At 35.8% G+C, this 23,524-nt stretch overlaps 2 protein-coding genes across 2 annotated transcripts; one reads left to right on the forward strand and one right to left on the reverse strand.

Moving 5' to 3' along the window:
- Positions 1 to 3,857: 3,857 nt before the first annotated feature.
- kcnv2a (potassium channel, subfamily V, member 2a) lies at positions 3,858 to 7,720 on the forward strand. The gene is made up of 2 exons (XM_073830033.1): positions 3,858 to 5,207; positions 6,033 to 7,720. The coding sequence occupies exons 1-2, from the start codon at positions 3,897 to 3,899 to the stop codon at positions 6,273 to 6,275; spliced, it is 1,554 nt and encodes a 517-aa protein (XP_073686134.1). The 5' UTR covers positions 3,858 to 3,896; the 3' UTR covers positions 6,276 to 7,720.
- On the reverse strand, positions 6,338 to 21,976 carry pum3 (pumilio RNA-binding family member 3). Its single transcript, XM_073830032.1, has 18 exons — positions 21,954 to 21,976; positions 21,608 to 21,683; positions 21,281 to 21,451; positions 21,054 to 21,192; positions 18,119 to 18,194; positions 17,921 to 18,014; positions 17,766 to 17,832; positions 17,443 to 17,617; positions 17,223 to 17,326; positions 15,074 to 15,152; positions 14,892 to 14,990; positions 14,742 to 14,795; positions 13,858 to 13,938; positions 13,577 to 13,719; positions 13,214 to 13,436; positions 8,969 to 9,056; positions 8,673 to 8,763; positions 6,338 to 7,944 (listed from the first exon to the last, which is right to left on the reverse strand). The coding sequence occupies exons 2-18, from the start codon at positions 21,675 to 21,677 to the stop codon at positions 7,818 to 7,820; spliced, it is 1,881 nt and encodes a 626-aa protein (XP_073686133.1). The 5' UTR covers positions 21,678 to 21,683; positions 21,954 to 21,976; the 3' UTR covers positions 6,338 to 7,817.
- Positions 21,977 to 23,524: the final 1,548 nt, after the last annotated feature.

Genomic DNA, 23,524 nt, shown 5'->3' on the forward strand with positions numbered 1-23,524 from the left:
GTTGCTTTATTGGTCAAAATGAATATTTTCATTTTTATAGCCTCCATTTTACAGGGCCTGACTCAAACTCTGGTCACCTGTGTATAATGCTACAATGAAATCAGAATGTCAGCATTTATATGCACTCATAATTACTAGTAAACTCTAAATTTTCTTTAAGCCCTAACATTTTAATTTGGTGTCAATAAGAAGAATCATGATGCAAACTGATACTTCTAACTTTATCTGCAGTGGCAGCACAAGCGTAATCAAATGTGTAGGTGTAACATCAATTACACTTGGGTTCACACTACAATTTTGTGTCTGAGAGACATTTCAGGGATTGTGAAAGACTTCTCTTCTACAGCTAATTTTGCAGTCTTTGCATGACCTTCACAACAGCTAATGAATTTGCGATAAATATTAATTTATGAAAAGTAACATTTGCTTTCGGCAAGGTGATTGCTGAGAAGTCTTAGCTATGATGTGTATCAGAGAATCTGACAAAAATGTCGCATTTGGGCTTTACCCAAGATCCCACTGTATTGTAATAATACAGTATACGCCTTAATGTTTCCTTTTAATTTTATTGTGCTAGGACTAAAAATGGCTTCCTTCCTTTGGAAGTAAGTGAAAAATTAAACTAAATAACATGTCACTTTATTCCAACCAAAACCACTTTTAATACAACTTATGTCAAGTAGGACCTTGCCAGGTAGACTTGATAGTGTTAGTCAGCAAGAAATGGAAGTTGTGATAATCTTTTCTTTCTTACTATAGCTGTTTCCATCACACTGTTTTTGTGCACATTATGAAGTATCGCTTAAGAAACGAGTGATGAAAATGGCAAATTCCCAAAGAAAATCATAATTCACCAAAAAGGTGGGAGATGGAATGGAATTTTTTTTTTTCAAATACATTTCCATCTTTTTTGTGCATCAAAAAAGTAATGTGACTGTGCTATGGGATGGCAAAAGTTGACTGACCAATCTCGTTCCAAACTGAGATGTTGTGGTCATTCTGAAATGCCAGAGTACAGTCTGTCGTTAAAGAATTTCTGTATAATTACCTATCAGGATTGTCTCACACGACTTTGCTTTCAGAGGCAGATACCTGCTGTTTAGGAACAATGATCATTTATTGTTTCATCTGTTCCCTCTGAGGCACAAGTTATTTATTATATATAAAAATTATTACACATTTTATCAGGAAGTGACTATTTTGTTCTCTTTGACTTGTTGGATGGAAATTTTGTTTTATTGCTAATGTTTTATGTGATATTTAAATTTTTAAATTCGCAACTTTGGATGGAAACCCCGACTATAGAGTCTGATATAAATGTTGATTTCGCACTTGGTCTCCAGTGGGATCAGATATAGTCTGACAAACACCAATCATAAATAACAGTATGCATCTGGCTTAATCTGTTTGCTTTTCATTTTTTCGTGCTAAGACTAAAAATGGCTTACTATCTTTGGAAGGAAGAGAGAAGTTAAATTGCCTAACATGTCACTTTATTCCAACCAAAACCACTTTTATTTCAACCTCTGAACTATCCAGTAGAACCTTCCTAGGTAGACTTAAATAGTGTTAAAGTCAGCATGAAATAGAAGTTGTAATAATCTTTACTTCCCTATATGTATCAGAGGGAAGTGCCTTCTCAAGTAAGAAAAAATGTGTTACAGACTTGTTTACTATCTATTGACTGGTTTGTTGGTGTTGAGGTTTTGTACACACATCATTGTAAAGGGGAAGGAAGTTGTTTTGATTAAAAAAAAAAAAGGTGGTTAGAATCTGGTCTGATGACCCATTACTTTGCAAAATGGCTCTCATGCATATTCAACATTGTTTGGTGTAGGGCAGGGTTAGGCAATGTTTGTCCTGGAGCGCCTTTGTTATGCAAAGCTTGGCTCCAACCCTTCCAAAAAAAAAAAAAAAAAAAAAAAAAAATCATACATAGTTTTGAGACTGTTTCAGTGGTTTTGCATGTATGCAGCTAACTCTTGAGATGACTGCGTGTTTCTGGAAGAACAAGGAAAAAAAGATCTGGGAAAGCTCTGGCTTCGTGTGGATGAGTCCTTAGTAATCCTGAAGACAATGATTAGCTTGCCCAGATGTGTTTGATTAGGGTTGAAGTAGTCTCACGTAGCCAGACCTTCAGACTGACGGCTGAAGGTCTGGAATTCATGGCAGCTTTCATTGGCCAAGGCCCGCCTATAAGGCTGTTTGACCGACATGTCAAACAACCAATCACAGTTTGTTTTGTTCAGCGTCACGTTCGGTGCGTGGAAATGCCCCCACAACAACAAACTGGTCAGTCATTGAAATAACCAGCATTGAAAGTTAAATAAGAAGAGGGAGAACAAGCAGCAAGTCCGTAATTTGTTTGTGAACGTCGCAAATGTGTATAACAACAATGGCGTCTGCATAAGCACATTTTAGCAAAACGCAGCTTCTGCGCTTTGTTTCCTGGCGGACCGAAAATAGACGTGACACTCGCGTCTCCCGGAAATCCGGTCAAATTCAACTAATCAGATGACGACTTCGACATTCCAGAAATGTGTTTCCAGTTAAGTGTACCATATGCATCAGACATTATCCAACGTTCCGTGGGTGTGATGTCTGAGGCTGAGACTAGGGTTGAAGCTAAACTCTGCAGGACAGTGGCACTCCAGGACCGAAGTTGCCTATCCCTGGTATAGGGCAGGGTTGTCCAAACTTGGTCCTGGAGGGCCACTGTCCTGTAGAGTTTAGTTACAACCCTAATTAAACACACTTGAACCAGCTAATCAAGGTCTAGGCATACAAGAAACATCCAGGCAGGTGTGTTGAGACAAGTTGGAGCTGTGTGGAACTCTGTGATGTAGGGTAGGGTATGTCAAAAACTTGTAGATCAGTGGTTCTCGACTTCAGTCTTCTGGACCCACTGCTCTGCAGATTTTGTATATCTTATGCTGCGTTCACGCCACGTTGTACTTACTGTAATTCTGAGATTACAACACGTGACATTTTACTTATAGCTTTCCATGTTCTCGGACTCTGAGTTAGCGCCTAAGTAGCAACAAGATGAGCCTGGTGGAGGTCAGGTGGTACAGCGGACCGGACACTGGTCCAAGTCGTAACTCTCAGAACATTCTGAGTTTACAAGTTGTAATTATGAGTTCAGGAGCACGTGAGGACTTCGCCATTGATAGTTTTTCCATAGAAACACATAATTCAGCTTTAGTAGATTGTCATCTCGAAATTACAACATGGTGTGACACAGCTTTACACTCTTAAAAATAAAGGTTCCTTATTGGCATGGTTCCATGAAGGATGTTGAACATCAGTTGAATTATTCAAATGCAGAAAAGGTTCCTTATAGTGGAAAAAAGGTTCTTTTAGATCTCTAAAATGTTCTTGAACTGATGTTTAAGAACTGAACAAACGAAACGAAAATGTTTAAGAACTGTTCACTGAAAGGTTCTTTGGGGAACCAAAAATGTTTCGTCTATGGCTTCACTGCAATAACACCCCTTTAGAGCCTTTATTCAACACAATTAAGATCATCAGCTCATAAGGAGAGAAACCCATAAACTGAACCAAGCATGTTGGACAAGACAGGCATAAAAAATCTGCAGAGTACTTGGTCCCTGGGACCGGAGTTGAGAACTGCTGTTGTAGAGAAAGCCTCGATTGTTATGATACAAGCCAGATGGTGTATTCAGTTGGAGATTGGTGAATGTATGGCTATGAGAGACTGGAAGAGGATCATAGTATTTAAACCTTTAAGCACTCAGATCCTCGCTGTCAGCAACATTAGTCGGTGCTGCATCCTGCAGTTGCTCAGGGATCTGACTCAGAGGTATTAGAGGCATCTAATGCCTCTACACCCCCAGTAACCTCTGCATTTGCCAGGCTGAGAGGACGACGACACCATGATCAAGCTTAAAGGCAGGAGGCAAAGCCTTTTCCCCAATTATAAACTTGGGGTCACATTCCCTGCTCCCAAGGATCCAGAGGACTCTGAGCTTCCTTTTGGTCAACACAACTGGGTAAAACCATGGAATTCGATGCAGGAGTTAAGTAAGGATATTTATGACATCTATGCACAGTATGAAGACGATGAAGAGGATAGATTGATGTTGACTGCTAAACTGTCCTCTCCAACTAAGAACTACATGCTGAACATCAACGTAGGAGGCAAGGTCTACCAGATCTCTTACAGGGTAGCAGCAAAATATCCCAAGACAAGAATTGGCCGGCTTGCAACGTATACGGACCACAACAGAAAACTCGATCTCTGTGATGATTACACCGTCCAAAACAATGAGTTTTTCTTTGACAGGGATCCAGACATCTTCCACAACGTCTTTAACTTCTATAGGACTGGAGTTCTCTGGATCAAAGATGAGTTGTGCCCACGTAATTTTTTGGAGGAGATCAACTACTGGGGTGTTCGCATCAAGAACACCCATCGCTGCTGCCGCATTTCATTCGAGGAACGGCAGGACGAACTCAACGAACAGCTGAAGGTACAACGGGAACTCGAGGCAGAGGTGGAAACTGAGGAACATGAGGACTTGTTTCAGGACATGGCTTTCGGTCATACACGTTTCATCATTTGGAACATGATGGAGAAACCCTTCTCATCAATCACTGCCAAGCTCATGGCAGTGGCATCCAGTTTCTTCGTGCTGGTATCGCTTGTGGCTATGACACTCAATACGGTAGAGGAAATGCAGTATACGACAACCACCGGCCAGCTGAGTGGCAAGACCTATTGCGAGTACATTGAGACTTTCTGCATTGCGTTTTTTACCGTGGAATATCTGCTCCGACTCGTGTCCACACCTGATCTTACACACTTTCTAAGAAGCATGCTGAATGCTGTGGACCTGATTGCAATCCTTCCGTTATATCTTCAAATGGTCTTAGAGAATTTTGAGAGCGAACACTTCGGGAGACATGGTAGCGATATTGAGACAGTAGGACGGGTGGGTAAATTAGGGCAAGTTCTCCGCATCATGCGTCTCATGAGGATATTTCGTATCCTGAAACTAGCACGTCACTCTACTGGACTTCGAGCATTTGGCTTCACACTTAGGCAATGTTACCAACAAGTGGGCTGTCTTTTCCTCTTCATTGCCATGGGAATTTTCACTTTCTCTGCTATGGTGTATACCGTAGAGCATGATGTGCATCAAACAAACTTCACCAGTATTCCACATGCATGGTGGTGGGCAGCCGTAAGTACATGTTTTTCCAAGTTTGTTCCTGGTATAAGTACTGTGGTAAAGTGATTGTATCACGTGACAATGTAATGATACTTTAGAATTTATGCCAGGGGTGCCCAAACCTTGCTCCTGGAGATCTACCTTGTTGCAGAGTTCAGTTCCAACCCTGATCAAACACACCTGTCTGTAATCATCAAGTGCTCCTTCAGATCCTAATTAGTTAGTTCAGTTGTGTTTGAGCAGGGTTGGAGCTGAACTCTGCAAGGAAGGTAGATCTCCAGGAACACAGTTGGAGACCCTTGATTTATGTCATGGTACTAGATTATTATCTATTTTGGTGCCCAAACTCGGTCCTGGAGTGCTGGTGTCCTGCAGAGTTTAGCTCCAACCCCAATTAGCCACTTGAATCAGCTCTTACTAGGCATACTACAAACTTCCCAGCAGGTGTGTTGAGGCAAGTCAGAGGACATCTGCAGGACACCGGCCCCTCCAGGACTGAGTTAGGGCACCCCTGATCTATATACTATGGGATGTACATGGTGCTCCAAAGACTATGTTGGTAAGTCCATGGTACATGTTCAAAAACATTGTAATGGGATACTTTTTCATTTCTGTAACATACTGACAGAGTCAGACTACCTGATATTGCTAGAATAATGCTATTATATGCTTCCTCACAACTGTAATAAGTCCAAGTGGAATACTGAATCTGTTGTCAATGTGTAACCCTTCCATGATGTTTTTTGTGGATTTTTGAGAATTTTTAAATCAAGTCTCAAAAGATTGTGGGTCATTTTACTGGCGCATTCAAGTATTCCTCATATGTTTCTTCTACAGGTGAGCATCTCCACTGTGGGCTACGGCGACATGTTTCCAGAGACTCATCTGGGCAGGATTTTTGCATTTGCGTGCATCTCCTTTGGAATTATTCTCAACGGCATGCCAATCTCCATCCTGTTCAATAAATTCTCAGACTACTATTCAAAACTGAAGGCCTATGAATACACCTCCTCTATAAAGAATCGTGGGAAAGTGAGGCTGGTGAAAAGGGCTGCAAAGAAGTTTGCAGAATGTTTCTAGGTTGCCATGTGCTGACCTAGTCTTTCCACCCACAAAATAATTAATTTATGGACTTGATGGTCTTCTTTTTTTTTTTTTTTTAAATCAAACAAACCAGACCAGTTAAGCAATGGTCTTCAAACAAATTAGCCACTGGTTGCTTTTATGCTGCTGGACATTTATATTGATGAACTTTTGTACTAAAGAAAAACAAAAGTCATTCCTTTTAAAACAAATCAATGCAATTAGGTTGCTCTAACAAGGACGCCATTAATAAATACTTGCTTTGCCACAACAGTTTAATTGTCCGAGATCAATTGTTTTTTACTATTACTTTAAGGAACAGTAAAAATTAATTTTTTTTTTTTTTAAACAATGTTATTAAAAATAACCATTGCTACCACTATGGCCAATGTTAAAATAAAAGGAAGTAATTCAGAATAGACAAACACTGCTTTAAACAATCAGTTGAAGGTTTTAACATCTGGTTGATCACAAGCTCAGCTTCAAAACTTTCTTTCATACATCTATAAATAATTTTGTATGGGCATTTCTGTAAGTTTTAATCAAGAAAAGCCGATTTATGATTTGCATCAACCCATGTTCTCTGGAGGCACTCTGAGCAGGACAGATTGCAAGGAGATTTCCTATAGGGTTAACTTCATGTCATCTTTATGTTTTGGCAGGGCTATTTGGCAAGGACTTGGAGTGCTTTAAAAGCAATTCAGAACTGACATCTCCACTACAATAGCCTGGTGTGCTATGTGACAATTACAAAAACTTGACTTATAAAGAGTGGCCATTGTGACATCTACAAGAATGCAGACAACTAGAATGTAATTAAATCTGAAAAGCATGCTTCACGCAGGCATTGATAATCCTTGAAAGATTAATCCTTGGGGATCATTGAAGTCCCAAGGACAGATGGAAGTAGAGCAGGGCAACAAAATTAATTTTCAAGCACGCATACATGCCTTCATAAACCCACCCTTTTATATTTTACCTCTATAATTTACATTTTAGGGTGAAACTACCCTTTCAACATGTTTCCTTGATTTTAAAAAAGGAGTGTAGTATTTCTACTATTATTATTTAAATACAATCTGACCTAAAGTATATTTCAAAAGTAATTTGTTGAGAAATTTAGCTGCAACACTTTATGCACAAAGCTCACATTGAAGTCTCTGAATTGTATTTCACCCCAAAAATCAAGACATTTATCATTACGATTAAGCACATTTCCTTCTAAATTTCACATAATAAAAGTAATATGAAACAAATATTGTGCAAGAAATAGTATCATGATTATTTTTCAAATAGCATTTCTGTCCACATTACAGCATTTGCTTAATTTTCATGAAAATGTCTCCATTGATTTTTGGGGTGAAATACAACCTGGACGTGTTCTTGTTTCGTTTCATGGCACTAAAAAGAATAATAATTAAAAAAAAAGAAATAAAAACTCAGGTATTTGTGTAAGTGTGTTTTGTATTTACATACATCAGCATATAAATTCACAATTAAAAAAGAAAGAAAGAAACAAATCAAAACTGATTTGGCAGATCAGGCCAGTTTTTCAAGCAGAACCTCAACTCCTTTAGAGTTCTGGATCTTCTGTAGTTCAGGAAGGATGGATTTCAGCATAACTTTCACTTCTTCAGCAACACTTTCATCTGCACTCCGAAGAAGGCTGTGGAAACACAAAGAAAACCAAATAAAGCAGCTGAAACGTTAATCAAACACAATCAAGCAATGAAAAGATCCACTCGTACGTTAAACATGTCTGCATGCAGCAGGGGGTTACTTATTTTTGGTGGGAAAATGACATCAGAATAAACAAACAGCCCAGGCTAAAAATATAAAGAAACAAATCTCTCACTGCTTAAAGTCTTAGGCAGATTATAAGAGGTCATGCACAAAGACTGAGGCTGAGATGGGGAGTGGAAAGAACCCATAATCCTTTGCGGCGTGTAACTCAAGGGTTCGCCTGCTTCGGTGGCAGCTGGGAGCCACAGTTTAGCCCTTTATTAGCATATAGACAACAGCATAGAATAATGAAGCAGGACTGTGGAAGATGTGCTTAACCTAAAGCTCACTGTAGGGAATTCCTCCAGCTAACAATCGTGGTTTAAAAAGACAGCGTCATGGAAAACCAGCAAATTTGCTGCGATAGAGAGCTTGGGATGTCATAGGATAAGCGTTTCTGGAGGTTTTGAAAAGCAGGAGCTTTAAACATGAATGATTGTACAGGGATGTTCCTCTGTGTGTATTCAATGTATTTAACAAGAGCTCACAGAACAATGGCTGCTGTGGTATGTTTACGCCCACCAATTCAAAAGCAATTTTTCTATCATCCTACAGTGGACAAAAGGGAGTGTTATCTTGTTATTTTTAGATTTGTGGAGGTCATAAACTTACCAACAAAGAACAATGGCACCACGGTTGACTGAAACCCATGTCTTGAGGTTCTCCAACCCCACCTTCTCCAGAAGAATCCTGGAAAATCGCTCTGGGGAATAAAATGAGGCAGGACATGCAGGTAAAATATTTGTTCGCATTGGAAAACTGCTCAATTAAACTGCTTTATTAGTAAGCTTACATTAATGAAATGACTTGTAAGAATGGAAACTTTCCAAATTCCCATCAAGCTTTTCAGCCCCAAGCTGTGAGCCTGTGACGTTGAGTGTGTCAGGGGTTTGACATTTTGTACTTGCCTTCTCTCTCTGCTTCCTTCATCTTGGCATCCTGCTCGATCAACCATTTCAACACCAGATGACCAGCAGGGTGTTCTGCCATATGCAGCTACAGGAAACACAATTATCAAACAATTACCTTTAATGAAATACAAAATGTTTCACACTGAAACTGTTTTGGCTTCTGAATATTTTTACTGGGGAAAAAACACTTTACAATAGGATCCCATTATTTGATGCATTAACTTACATTAACTACAAATTAACATTTGTTGCAGTATTTATTTATTTAATAATGTTAGTAAAAAAAATACAACTGTTTATTGTTAGTTTATGCTAGTCCATTAAATACCACATACTACTTTCAAAATGAATTATGTACTAGCAAATTTTTTTTTTCATCAAAGAAGATACATTTCTTATAAGTATTTTCCATTTTTAGTTAATGGCAAATATTTCTGTTGAAAAAACAAAACAAACTTTATAACAGCATCCCTTTAGTTAATGCATTAACTAACATTAATAACAAGCAATGCATTTGCTTCAACATGTATTATCCTTTGTTACTGCAAGTTATTAGAAATAAAAAGTTTTTTTGTTTGGCTACCAAATCTCACTATTAACTAACTATTAGCTGTGACTTTTGCCTCAAACTAATTTGCTGCTTTAATAATAGTAAGGTAGTTGTTACTTTTAGGTATTGGATGGATTAATGGATCTACAATATGGTTATGCAGAATAAAGCATTAACATGCTTTTTAAAAGACTAATAAACTGTCAATATGCATGCTAATATACAACTACTTATTAGTGATAATTGTTCCCATGTTATTGTAAATTTTAAAAGATCAACAAATGCTTTAAGAAGTATTTTTCATTATTTGTTTGTATTAACTAATATAGTCTAATCTAATGATAAAACCTTATGAAAACAAAACAAAACCGAACAAACAGTTCGTAACCAAACAGCTGATGGTCCCCATTTCCTTACAAAGGAAGGAACAAAGTTTACAAACATTTTCTTTTCTGTATTGTTGAAGTATATTCTTTTTGTACTCATCAGAAGAAAGAAATTCACACAGTTTTGGAACAACATGAGGGTGAGCAAATGATAATGAATTTTAATTTTTAGGTAAACTATCCTGTTAAGTGATAAATTATTAAAAAGAAAATCTATGCTACATAATTCATTCTGTGCCATGAATGCAGCATCTTTTAAATGAAGACTATGTTAAAGTAATAAATACAGTCAATCTAAAATAACACATGAATACTGGTATTACGGACAGTACTATAAATATCTTCAGCATTAGTAATGAAACCAGTACAGTATCTGGAAAGTATTCACAGCGCTTCATTTTTTCAATTCATTATTTTCCTCCAAATCCTACAAACAATACCCCATAATCACAATGTGAAAAGTTTCTTTTAAATCTTTACAAATGAATTAAAATAAATAATTCACAGGTACACACTCAAAATTGAGCTCATGTGCATCCTGTTTCCACTGATCATCCTTGAGTTGTTTCTACAACTTGACTGGAGTCCACCTGTGGTAAATTCAGTTGTTTGGACATGATTTGGAAAGGCACACACCTGTCTATTTAAGGTCCCACAGTTAATAGTTCATGTCAGAGTACAAACCAAGCCATGAAGTTCAAGGGATTGTCTGTAGACCTCTGAGACAGACTTGTATCTAGACACAGATCAGGGGAAGTGTACAGAAAAGTTTCTGCTGCATTGAGGATCCCAATGAGCACAGTGGCCTCCATCAAGCATAAATGGAAGAAGTTTGGAACCACCAGGAATCTCTCAAGCGGGCCGCCCGGCCAAACTAAGCAATCGGGGAAGAAGAGCTTTAGTCAAGGAGGTGACCAAGAACCCGATGGTCACTCTGAAAGAGCTCCAGCATTTCTCTGTCAAGAGAGGAGAGCCTTCCAGAAGAACAACCATCTCTACAACACTCTGCCAATCAGGCCAATATGGTACAGTGGCCAGATGGAAAAGGCACATGACACCCTGGAGTTTGCCAAAAGGCACCTGAAGGACTCTCAGATCATGAGAAACAAAACTCTCTGCTCTAAAGAAACAAAGATTGAACTCCTTGGCCTCAATGCCAAGTGTCATGTCTGGAAGAAACCAGGTACCGCTCAACCCAACAGTGAAGCATGGTGGTGGCAGCATCATGCTGGGGGGATGTTTTTCAGTAGCAGGAACTGGGAGACTAGTCAGGATCGAGAGAAAGATGAATACAGCAATGTACAAAAACATCTTAGATGAAAACCGGCTCCAGAGCGCTGTGGACCTCAGACTGGGGTGACGGTTATTCTTTCAACAGGACAACGACCCCTAAGCACACAGCCAAGATAACAAAGGAGTAGCTATGGGACAACTATGTTAATGTCCTTGAGTAGCCCAATCGGAGCCCAGACTTGAACCCGATTGAACATCTCTGGAGATCTCTGCACCAACGCTCCCCATCCAACCTGATGGAGCTTGAGAGTTACTGTAAAGAAGAATGGGAGAAACTGCCCAAAAATCATCATCATACTAAAAAGACCTGAGGCTGTAAGGCTACAATAAAGAAGTGCTTCAACAAAGAATTGAGTAGAGCTTGACCAATATATAGATTTACCAATATTTTTCCTGATATTTAATCATTTTACCATAAACGGATATCGGTTTTGTAATATCAGATTTACTGATAAACGCAACCATCTTGTGGGTGTTTTGAAAATTGCACGCAGTTTGTTATAGTCCACATAATATTCAGTGAATTTACATTATCCAGCGAATTATTTATATTTATTAGGGATGCACCGAATATTCGGCCACCGAAAAATTTCTGCTGAAAATGGCCCAAAAGTGCCAGATAAAAGATTTTTATCACCGAAACAACACGGCTGAAACAGTATGTTGACGCAAAGAGAAACCGCGGCCTGCACGTGTTTGTCTGAAGCAACACGTCTACGGTGTGGACGTATTTCAGTATATCTGAGAAAGACCCACGGATAGCGATTTGCAAAACTTGTAAAGCTGAAATTTCAAGAGGGGGTGTGTCTGCAGTCGTGCGCGCAGTGATGAGAGCAGAGATCGGCGCATTGCGCGCAGACAGATGTGGCTTTCAGTGAGTGAAAAACAATGGCTTTACGTTGGTGTTACATCGCAATATTTTAAAGATATGTCTTTTCTATATACTGTATTTTTATAAATATTTATGTTGTAAACCATGGAGGTGAGCCAATGGATATCACACAAGCAACGAGAAAATGTGCAATATGTTAAAGTGAAAGTAAAAACTGACAGTGCTTTCAGCATCTGACGTGCTTTCTCTCAGAGACAATGAGAGACGATTATACAATGACGAAATACAAAATATGCTGATATTAATTTAGTTGCCCTAATATTTTTCTTGTGCCCCGATTATGGTGGGAAAAAAATAAAAAGAACCGTATTTTGTGTAAGGTTTGTTTTTGAAAGTCGGTTCTTGAAATAAAGCTCTTAATTTTCATTGATGACTGCAGTGTTATTAGGGGTTAAGAAAGTCTTAATTATGATCTCAGGTGGTCTTAAATGTGGGGACTGAAAGAATTGTGATGAAACTTCAAAAGGCTAACATTGAATTGAATAAATGAGCGCTGCACGCTTCAAAGGCATCCCTAATATATATCATATTATATTATATTATATATTATTCTCACTCTTTGTCCTATTAAACAGCTTATAAACCTATTAAAACAGTAGTTTAAAATGAAGTTGATAGAACTCCTGTCGAAAACATGAGACATTCTACATTTATTTTGCTTATTTGCATTGCAGCTGATGCCTTTTATAAATAAAATGTTTTTATTGTTGTAACACTTTTTTAGATGACTGAAAGGAGGAAAAAACAAAGTGAAGTATAGACTTACTTCACTCAGTCATTTTTTGACTGTATAATATCAGTTCTGCATATCAGTTGTTAGGCACTTAAACCTAATAACTTAAACCTGCAAATAATTGGTATCAGTATCACTTATAAAATATCAATAGTATTGAGCAAAGGCTGTGAATAATTGTACACGTTTTTGTTTTTTTTTCCGTTTTTTATATAATACATTTGCAAAGATTTCAATCAAACTTCCTACACGTTGTCATTATGGGAGTATTGTTTGTAGAATTTTGAGGAAATCAATGAATGCATTTTGGAATAAGGCTATAACATAACAAAATGTGGAAAAAGTGAAGAGCTGTGAATACTTTTCGGATGCCCTGAAGATTATTTACCTGGCCATCTTCTCCTCCGGGTGTGAGGGGTCCGGCTGCCAAACCCGCCACAGCCTCCATGGCAGGTTTGAGATCTCCGATGGCGGCTCCCAGGATGTCACTCACAGCCACACTACTGGCTTTATCCATAACCATAGACTGAGCGTTCTCACACAGGTACTTCAGCAGAGGAGGAGACACAGCCTCCAGCAACTCTTTCCTTCTGATCGCGACATCCTTTTTACTGTAAGAGAAAAAACAGAGATGCTGAAGCATCTAAGTAGTGCACTTCTTCATCCTTTTCCATCTGACACCTTGGTAGTGCACTTATGATCAAATTGCAGTATGTCAGTTAAAAAAAGGACAGTTTCTCATTTGACATACCTGTGTGCATTGCCGTCACCTTTCTCAAGCACCTGAATGATCTCAGGTAAGAGATGGGCAGGGTCTCTTGGGCTCAGGAGGTAAAGCAGCACTTTTTTACCATGCTTATTGCTCATTATTTCAGATAAGGAACTAATCATTTCCTGAGAGCAAAATAAAATAGAAAAACCTATTAAATGGATCAAATATTAAATCTTTCAAATATTAAAAATGCTAAAACAGATAACCCATCAGCTAATAAAGAAATAATATTAACTTGAGAGCAACTAAACAGCACTTACTGAGATAATAACTTGTTTAACCAACTTGGTGTCATCAATGCAATCAAATGCAGCCAATAGCACAAGATGAGCATATTCACCCTGAAAATACATTCATCTTATTTACTTCCACAAAACGTTAGAGTGAAGTAAATCCATTAATTTGGTGAATCTCACAAAATCTGTCAATTATATACATCTAGGTCATATTTCTCTCTGAAAATCAAATGAAAAGAGAATAATTTGCTTAAACAGAACAAAACAAAGCAAAGCACATGAGTTCCTTGTTAGGCCTGAACAATTAAACTGCCCACTGTTCTTCAGAAAAATCCTTCAGGTCCCACAAATTATTTGGTTTTTCAGCATTTTTGTGTATTTGAACCCTTTCGAACAATGACTGTATGATTTTGAGATCCATCTTTTCACACTGAGGACAACTGAGGGACTCATATGCAACTATTACAGGTTCAAACGCTCGCTGATGCTTCTGAAGGAAAAAACAATGCATTAAGAACCAGGGGGTGAAAACTTTTGAACAGAATAAAGATTACAAAAGTATAGATTCTGTCTTATTTTGCCTAAATATATGTTTTTAATTTAGTACCGCTCTTCAGAAGCTACAAAAGACATTAACATGTTTCCCAGAAGACAGATAAGTCAAATTTACCCTGATCTTCAAATTCCAAAAGTTTTCACGCCCCAGCTTTTAATGCATTGTGTTTCCTTCTGGAGCATCAGTGAGCGTTTGAACCTTCTGTAACAGTTGCATATGAGTCCCTCAGTTGGATCTCAAAATCATGGCTTTTTTTCAATCTTTTTTTTATTTTGGGGTGAAATATAAATGTACAAAGTTTATTGTGAGATTCACCTGTTTATAGATTGTATAGATAAGAAATGCAGCTTACCATTGCAAACTTTGCAATGTATGATTTCATCGTTTTTACTATAACTTTTCGGTCCTGAAAAAAAAAAGAGCACAGACAAAAATGTGTCACACTAAAAGCAAACGCCAGCAATCACGTTGTCTAAAATGATGTGTCTAAAAGAGAGCTAACCTTGGGTGTGCCGTGCCATAAACAGTGCATGGTGACTCTGGCTCCATCATGAGTGTGTGCCATGTACACAACCGCCTCTCTGATGGACTCGATCATCTCCTGAAAGGACAAACCACAAATGACATTACAGTAATTATACAACAGTAATTACACTGGTGGTCATTGCTGGTCACAACACTCACCGTTTTCTGTTTGGCTGGAGCGTGCTCAAAGAAGTCCAGAAAAACTTTGTGGACCAATGAATGTTTAATGACAGCCTCTCTGTAGAGGGAACATAATACATTGATTCAATCACAAATTAAGTACTAAGAGACTGTATCATCACATACAAGCACAGATGGGCAGTAAAATGGTAAATTGTCAACTGGTAGAGATTTGAGTTATGAGTGTTGATTTTAATAGTGTTATTATAAGAGTGTTTATTAATATTCTGAATCAGATTTCTTATTTATTATTTTAGGTTTTATTTTATATTAGTTGAAATTTTAAACATCTTTTTATGTGCTTGTCATTAGGCTTTTCTTTACAAAATATCTTTATTAGTGCTGTCAAATCAATTAATCATGATTAAATTGCATCCAAAATAAATGTTTTTAAATAATATATAAATAGACACATAGATGAGGGCCAAAGACGTTAAGATGTACACTTCAAAAGAAATTTACAAAAAGTGATTTATGTCCATAGAAAGCACATTAAATGTACGTTTCTACTTTTCAAGGTTTCAAATAAGATTTTGGAGAATAAAAATGGTTGAAATAATGTTACATTGTCATTCAGTGAAACACAATATTTATGCAAAAATTCAAACAACATGCTTATTCTGACTTGTACCTATTAAAATATATAAAAGAACAAAGGAGCATATCAATTTTTTTGTGTGTTTTAAATTAATAAAAAATTCTTACTGACAAATAGGCAAAACCTAGGATAGTAGCAAATTTAAAAAATGTAGAATTACAACTAATTAGTATTTGGAGTGAATGTAATCTGTCTTTTAATATGTTATATTAGTGGGTGTCTTCTGTAAATAAGGGAAAAATGTATTATATATTTTTTTCCTTAGAAAAACAAAAATGCAATAAAAATTCAACTAAAAACTTAAAAACTAAAAATTTCTTTTGAAAAACAACAATTTAAAGCAGTATTACACTTATTGTTGTTATGCCTAAACCCCTTTTCCATCTTTGACCCATATATATATTTAAGAAATATGTTATATATAGCTTAAATCAAACATAAAAATTAATATATTTACATAATACTGTAAATATATTTCTTAAATATATGCATATATGTGTATTTACATATGCTTATAAATATATGCAGTACAAACACATATTACGCAAACACAAACCTTTATTTTGGATGCGATTAATTGTGATGAATCGATTTGACAGCACTCATTTTTATTCGACTTTAAATTTAATTTTATTTAGTTTAATAATTTATTTCACTTGTCTGCCAAAAAAAAAACATTTGTTATTCATAATTTTTGTTCATGTTTTCTAATATAATCTTTATTTTGTTTTGCTCTTCAAGAATCGGCTAAAAACACACCTCTTCCATCTTTATTTGACCCTCTATTCTGAAAAATTAAAAATAATAATAATAATAATAAATGCCCTTTTAGACGTTACACTAGCTGCTCTATTCTTGTTGTATTCTATCTATCTTTAGGCCTGTAACACTAGCTTGCTATTTTCTTATTCTATTTTCTTTTTATTTATTACATAAACAAACTTGATATGTACTTGATATGCGTACTGTATTAGGCTAAATGAGATTGTCATTGCACTTGCATGTTATTGCTCTTTTGTTGATTTTGATTGCTTCTATTGCCCTCTTTTGTAAGTCGCTTTGGATAAAAGCATCTGCTGAATGTCCAAATGTAAATGTTTTATTTCAGCTTGATTTCAATTAATGAAAATTGTGTTTTTTTTAATTCAGCTGTTTTTCAAGTGATGCAAAAATCATTGTTTATTTGTTAGGCATAATTATAGATTTTTTAATTCAACAAAAAAATAAAATAGATTTTAAATCGCAATTAATTAATTAAATAGTGTAACCAATGGATTAATAGATCTATAACATTTACATTTTTGATGCATAATATTTAATGCACCACTTTTTAGTGAGATTTCCAACAAAATAAATAATGTTGTGAGGTTTACAACTGAAGTGATCTAAAATTACTAGGGCTTTCATGCTCCTAAATAAAAAAAATACTCAAAAAAAGCCAATAAAGTAGCAAAACCCTAAAAAATATTGTTTTATAGGATTTCGGTCATACCATCCCACCCCTATATGCCAGCCATAAGAGTAACTTACTTCTGTGCCATTGGTGTGAGGATCTGTTTCATTTCATCCATGATGCTCTCTAATTTCTCTGGATTTGTTTCCAAAACCTTCTCTAATGTAGGACAAATTGATGACTGAAAAAAGAGCAAATATTATAACCATCATTGCAGACAACAAACACTGTTGTGAACATTTTTATGTAATTCAGAAACAAAGCATCCAAGAACCCAACAGCTCAAAACTCAAGTACCTTGAAGACTTGGAACGTGTTTCCGTAGAGCTCCTCAGTGAGCATTTGTCTCTGAGACAGGATGGCCTTATCGTTGTAAGCGTACTCGACTACTGAAGACGCCTCAGAGTGCCTGAGCATTACTCTGACCTTCCCCTTAAAAGCCAACATCACTTCCCCCACCTGCTGTTTGCTCCTACATGAGAAATCAGTATTATTTAACAATTCAAGTTAGAATGGATCACAAAAACATTATGTTCATCCGTCTGAAATCAAACACCTTTAGATAATGAGATTCACTCCATGTTTTGAACATAATCTACTGAAAAATAGAAGTGACTTACCCATACATTAGAAACTTCTTCACAATGTTTCTGGCATATTTTGATTTACTCAACTCCACAATGTGCTCTAGAAAGCAAAACATTCAGTTAAAAAAAGGATGGTAAGACAAAATGACTTCACATTCATTACATTTCATTCTGATGAGAAGACCAACCTTTGAGCTCGTCGAACACCTCCTGTCTCTGCTTATCGCTGCCAAACTGAATAAAGCACTGAAGCACTCGTGTGGAATCATGAGCAAATGCAATCTAGCAAAGAAACACAAAAGTGTTTTACAATTAAAAAAAAAAAAAAAAAAAACTATAATCAATTTTAAAGTCAACACTAAGCTTAATAAAGAGTCGCTACTTACTGTTTTAACTTTGCCCTTTACAAGATTCTGAAGTTCTTTCATCAGTTTGACCTTTTTTTGCTTGTCACAGTCCTTCCTGTATTTCCACAAAACGCATTGTGTGAGTGTTTCTGCAACCTTTGCATCTTTATGTCCCAGGTTTTAGTCCGATGATACTTATTTCAGAATTATTTTGTGCATTTGTAAGGAAGGATGGAATCTTCTGGTTTGATATTTATTAAAATTACATTAAAGGTGCCATAGAATGCATTGATACAATAGTTTAAATTGTTCTCTGATATCTACACAGAAGGTATATGGCACAGGAAAGGGCAAATATTCTCCAGAAACGGTTTTACAGGTCCATTTACAACCCTGGGATTTGTCCCTAAAATGAAATGCTCTGTTATTACTTTATTTGGAAGGTTCATGAATATTAATAAGGAGCTCTGCTCTGATTGGCTGTTTCACAGAGCAGCTTCAGTAGTTTGCACATGGAGCAAAACATATATTTAATCACGGAGCTGGAGCCGCTAATGTGTTGTTGTTTTTTTAAACTGCCGTTTTGAATGCACAATCGTTTTACTTTCACTTTTGTGATGGCATGTGCTCTGTGTAACGCTATACTGCAGCGGCAGTACTTACCACATAAGTTTAGATGCTTATTAGTGATGCTCAGCATCTGTAAATCAATCGCCATCGTCCGCGCAGTCATCTCTCCGTTTATGTGGTAAGTGAAACCTTATGAACTGCAAAGTAACAGGCTAGCGCTAGCAAGAAGTCCCTTCAATGGCTCGTCTTATTTTATTAGATCGCCTTATTTGTTTTCCGTGCCTTTCTGAGTAAGTTACAGTCACCAACCATCCCTGCACTTAACATCTCCTGCACAACCTGGAACACAACATTTATTCCCGTGATCTGCCATTTTGTCCTCACTTTTTTTTTTTTCACACAATAGCCTAGCTGCAGAACTTCTGATGATTGGGCGATGCAAATGTTGGGAGCGTAACTATTAATGATCGCGACTCTTACGTAATAGTCTGTGTTTTGTTAGGATTAGCCTATTTTTCGGTGGTCTTTTGCAAACACCAGATTAGGAGGAATCGATGGTGTTTGAGACTCAAGTATGTCATGTCCATGTGCACACCTGTTATTATTCAACTATGCCAAGGTAAATTCAGTTTTCCATTCTATGGCACCTTTAATTTTTTTTGAAATTGTTTTATGCAACTGTTGAAACTTTTGTTGAAATATTATCAAATTAGAAAAAAACAATATAAGTTATATGAAAGTGCCATACGCATAAACCATATCAATATTTACTGTCAAAAAATGTATTTCAATTTTATGATGAAGTCCCACAAATAACAACTTTGTCTATACATTTTCAAAAGTTAGTATACTTGGTTACCAATGAGACTGTAGCATGTAATGAGTTAGGCCAAAAAAATGTTGTAGCTGTAATTCTTTATCAAATTACACTTTCAGTCAATAGTTTTTGATCAGAAAGATTTTTTATGTTTCCAAAGAAGTATTTTCTGCTCACCAAGCCTGCATTTATCTGATCCAAAATACAGCAAAAGCAGTATTATTGTGAAATATTCTTACTATTTAAAATAACTGCTTTCTATTTGAATATATTTTAAAATGTAAATTATTCCTGTGATCAAAGCTAATTTTCAGCATCATTACTGCAGTCTTCAGTGTCACATGATCCTTCAGAAATCATTCTAATATGTTGATTTGCTGTTCTAGAAACATTTATTATTATTATTAATAATATTGAAAACAGCTGGATACATTTTTTCAGGATTTTTTGATGAATAGGAAGATCCAAAGATCAACATTTACCTGAAATAAAAAAGCTTTTGTAACATCATACATTATACCACTAAAAAGCTTACAAAAGTTTGTTTTTTTTTTTAAATGGGGAGAAATTATATTTATAAGACTATTATGTAGATAGTGATAATAAAGGCATTTATAATGTTACAAAAGTTTTCCATTTCAGATGCTGTTCTTCTCAACTTTATTCAACAAAGAAACCAGAAAAACATACAACTCAGCGGTTTTCAACATAATAATAAAAATAAATGTTTTTTGACCAGCAAATCAGCATATTAGAATGATTTCTGAAGAATCATGTGACATTGAAGACTGGAGTAATGATGCTAAAAATCCGGCTTTGAAATCACAAGAATAAAATACATTTTAAAATACATTCAAATAGGGCTGCAACAACTAATCGATAAAATCGATTATTATCGATAATGAAATTTGTCGACAACGATTCTCATTATCGATGAATCGGGTCCGCCCACAGTGCACGTACAACTTCAGAGGGTCACGTCAAATAACAGCACTGAATGACGCATTTCTATAGACAAAATGCATCTAAAAATAGTGGAGGAAACAGACTGAGATGCTGCAGGAGAGTTACGTGATCCAAGCTGCTCAAAACATGAGAATTCCTTATTTAAAACTATAGAGTGATGGCTTGCCCTGTGAGGCGCTTTGAGATCCGTTTGCGTCCTCAGCATGAAAACTTTCAGTTTGCGGTCATATCCTTATCTGTAAATGTCACAAATTCACTCGAGATTTTCCATTTAAAAATCCATTCTGGCAGTCTGTAAGTTTAAATCTTTACTGAATGAGCGTGTGCAGACTTATTAAAAAAAACCATTAAAAACCTTTTGACTGGTACTGTATGCTAAATGTGAATAACTATTATTTATTGCATGTTTTTGGGATTATAAATTCCCCTTTACAGAATGAACAGTAATTTGAAAAGTGATGGAACTGACATTTGTTTATGATGGTTCTAAACAAAGTAACTGCTGAGTGTTTAGTACTCAATGGGATCTTATTTATTTTTATAGGGTTAAAACAGCTTACAATGCCCAAAAAGAAACACCCATACGCGCCATTATTGTATATAATAAACATAAACACTTACCGCCTTACAATTTCCCACACTTGCTTTGCTCTGCTTACAATCTGGTAACTCTCTTTTCTTTCATTCTGCTGGCGATTCTGCTTCAACTCTTTCTTTTTTTGTTTGAATTCATCCCATTTAGGTTTCTTCTCTTCCGAGCCTGTCATAGAAACAGTTACTGATTATTGAACCTCTGAACTAAACAACACATAATTAAAACTACTCCCAGAAAATAGTGATATTTGTACCTCCTTCCTCTTTGCTTCCAGGGTATTTTCTCTTCTTTGCAAACTTTCCGTCTTCTGGTTTTCTGTTGAATTTCTGTCCTCCATCTCCACCTGGTTTTTTAAAAGTCTTTCCTTTGTCTGTGTTGTAAGGTTTGAATGGTCGTTTGCCTTGTGGTTTTCCTCCTGGTTTACCTAATAAAGCGTTGTAAGCAATGTCAGTAAACTGGGACTTTGTCAATACAGCCCTGCTGGATTGTGGATTTTTAACAATCACAAATGTACATTTGAAAATGAAGTCAGGTTAGATATCTTACTGTATAATCTAAAAAACAAGAATAGATAAATTACCCTTTGACTTGAATGATGGTTTCTTCCCGTCTCTCGGCGTAAATGACTTCTTTTTTGGTTTGGCCTCCATATTAAACTGCAAAATGGTTAATTAAGCTTGTTAGATTAACAAATGTATATTGTAACTCTATAAACTGAAAAATTAAGCGTATGCTTTCATCAAAATCCGTCTGTATGACATTTAACGTTACGTTTCTATCGTGGCTTGTAGATTATCGTAAAGTTACTGACAGGCATACAGTCTAGCAAATGTTACATATATACAATATTAGCGCATTTCTTGTTCTAAAAGAGAGGAAATTTCGTTGTTATTCAACAAAACGATAAAACACGTTTTCACACTCACCCATGTGTGTACAGACAAATCACTTTACGGCATCTGAAGTCTGCACACGTGTCGTAAGGAACTGCGAGAGCCCGTTTGCGACAGTCTGTCGTAGCTGAACGCAAACATGGCTTAAAAGTCACTAGCATGTATTTTTAAAAACATCTTTCAGTAATTTATTTTAAAATGATATTTAATGTCGAATGAACATTCCATTCCATGCTGAATCATTTGCACAGACTGAACACCCTTTTGCATTTAGAGTGTATTTTTTTTTACTTTATATAGGCGTACATTCGATGTTTATTTACCTAATATTATAATATAAGATTTAAAAAAAAACTAATTGAAATGTATTTAAACAGAATCTTTCAAAATAAGCATTTTAAAGCAGCTACAGAAACTAATACACATAAGTCGCGAAGAATGAAGGCTAAATATTTACAAATTAATTAATATTTGCTTTTTATACTTATTGTTAAAATACAGTTAGTCTATACATAAAACCTCATATACCACAAATCAGCCATAAGCAGTGTTGGGGGTAACGTAATAACTTTTTCCAAGTAACTAGTAAAGTAACGCATTACTTTTTAATTGACAAGAAAATATCTGAGTTACTGTTTCAAATAAGTAACGCCAGTTACTTTTTCCCCCCATTTATTGATTAAAAGCTCTCCTGTCCCCATGTTGAGAGAATTTTTGATTAAGATGTTACTTTAGTTCTGGAATAAATGTGAACATGCATTAATTCATCTCACTCACAAAAAACAAAACAAAACAAAAAAACAGACACAATTCCTCAAAATGAATAAAAACTGTGAAATTCAACTCAGAATATGACGCAAACCTGCAATAAATAAATATGTTAAATAATATGAATATCCTTAATGTATTTAATCACATTTTATTAACTGAAGTCTTTGCTTTCGAACTTTGATGATCCAATTCATCCATAATAATAAGCAAAAATTACTCAAGATAATCTAACATTAAATTAAATTAAATTTAAATTAAATTTTGTTTTCCTTTTGTAATTGCTAAAGAGTTGACACTTTTTTCTTCTGCGGTCTACTGTACAGACGTGAATTTACTTTTCTCTAAGCCTGAGGCTTTTGGTGTAAAAAGGCTTCGACATTAGCAAAAAAATAAAACTTCGTATATTAAAAACAATAAGCAAGCGCTCCCCAGATAAAAAAAAAAAGTAATGTAACGCATTATTTTCCATAAAAAGTAACAAAGTAACGTCATTTGTTTCTTTTTTAGGGAGTAACTCAAAATTGTAGTGCATTACTTTTAAAAGTAAATTTCGCCAACACTTGCCATAAGTGTCATTTTTTAACTTAAATACTATATGAAAGCTGAATAAAAAAGCTGATGTAGTATGGTTTGTTAGGATAGGACAATATTTGTCCCAGATACAACTATTTGTAAATCTGGAATCTGAGGGTGCAAAAAAAAAAAAATCGCCTTTAAAGTTGTTTAAATGAGTTCTTAGCCATGTATATCGATAATTAAAAATAAATAAATAAGTTTTGATATAATTACAGTAGGAAATTTAAAAAATGTCTTCATGAAACATGATCTTGGCA

The sequence above is a fragment of the Garra rufa genome, chromosome 23 (assembly GCF_049309525.1).
Source record: "Garra rufa chromosome 23, GarRuf1.0, whole genome shotgun sequence".
Lineage (NCBI taxonomy): Eukaryota > Metazoa > Chordata > Actinopteri > Cypriniformes > Cyprinidae > Garra > Garra rufa.

Excerpts from the sequence above, each read along its gene's own strand:
- pum3 (XM_073830032.1), bottom strand. The coding sequence starts at position 21,677 with ATGGAGGCCAAACCAAAAAAGAAGTCATTTACGCCGAGAGACGGGAAG. Across the intron at positions 15,153-17,222 it reads CTCACACCAATGGCACAGAA|AGAGGCTGTCATTAAACATT; the intron begins GTAAGTTACTCT and ends TTCCCTCTACAG. Across the intron at positions 7,945-8,672 it reads GGTGCCATTGTTCTTTGTTG|CCTTCTTCGGAGTGCAGATG; the intron begins GTAAGTTTATGA and ends GTGTTTCCACAG.
- kcnv2a (XM_073830033.1), top strand. The coding sequence starts at position 3,897 with ATGATCAAGCTTAAAGGCAGGAGGCAAAGCCTTTTCCCCAATTATAAA. Across the intron at positions 5,208-6,032 it reads ATGCATGGTGGTGGGCAGCC|GTGAGCATCTCCACTGTGGG; the intron begins GTAAGTACATGT and ends TTTCTTCTACAG.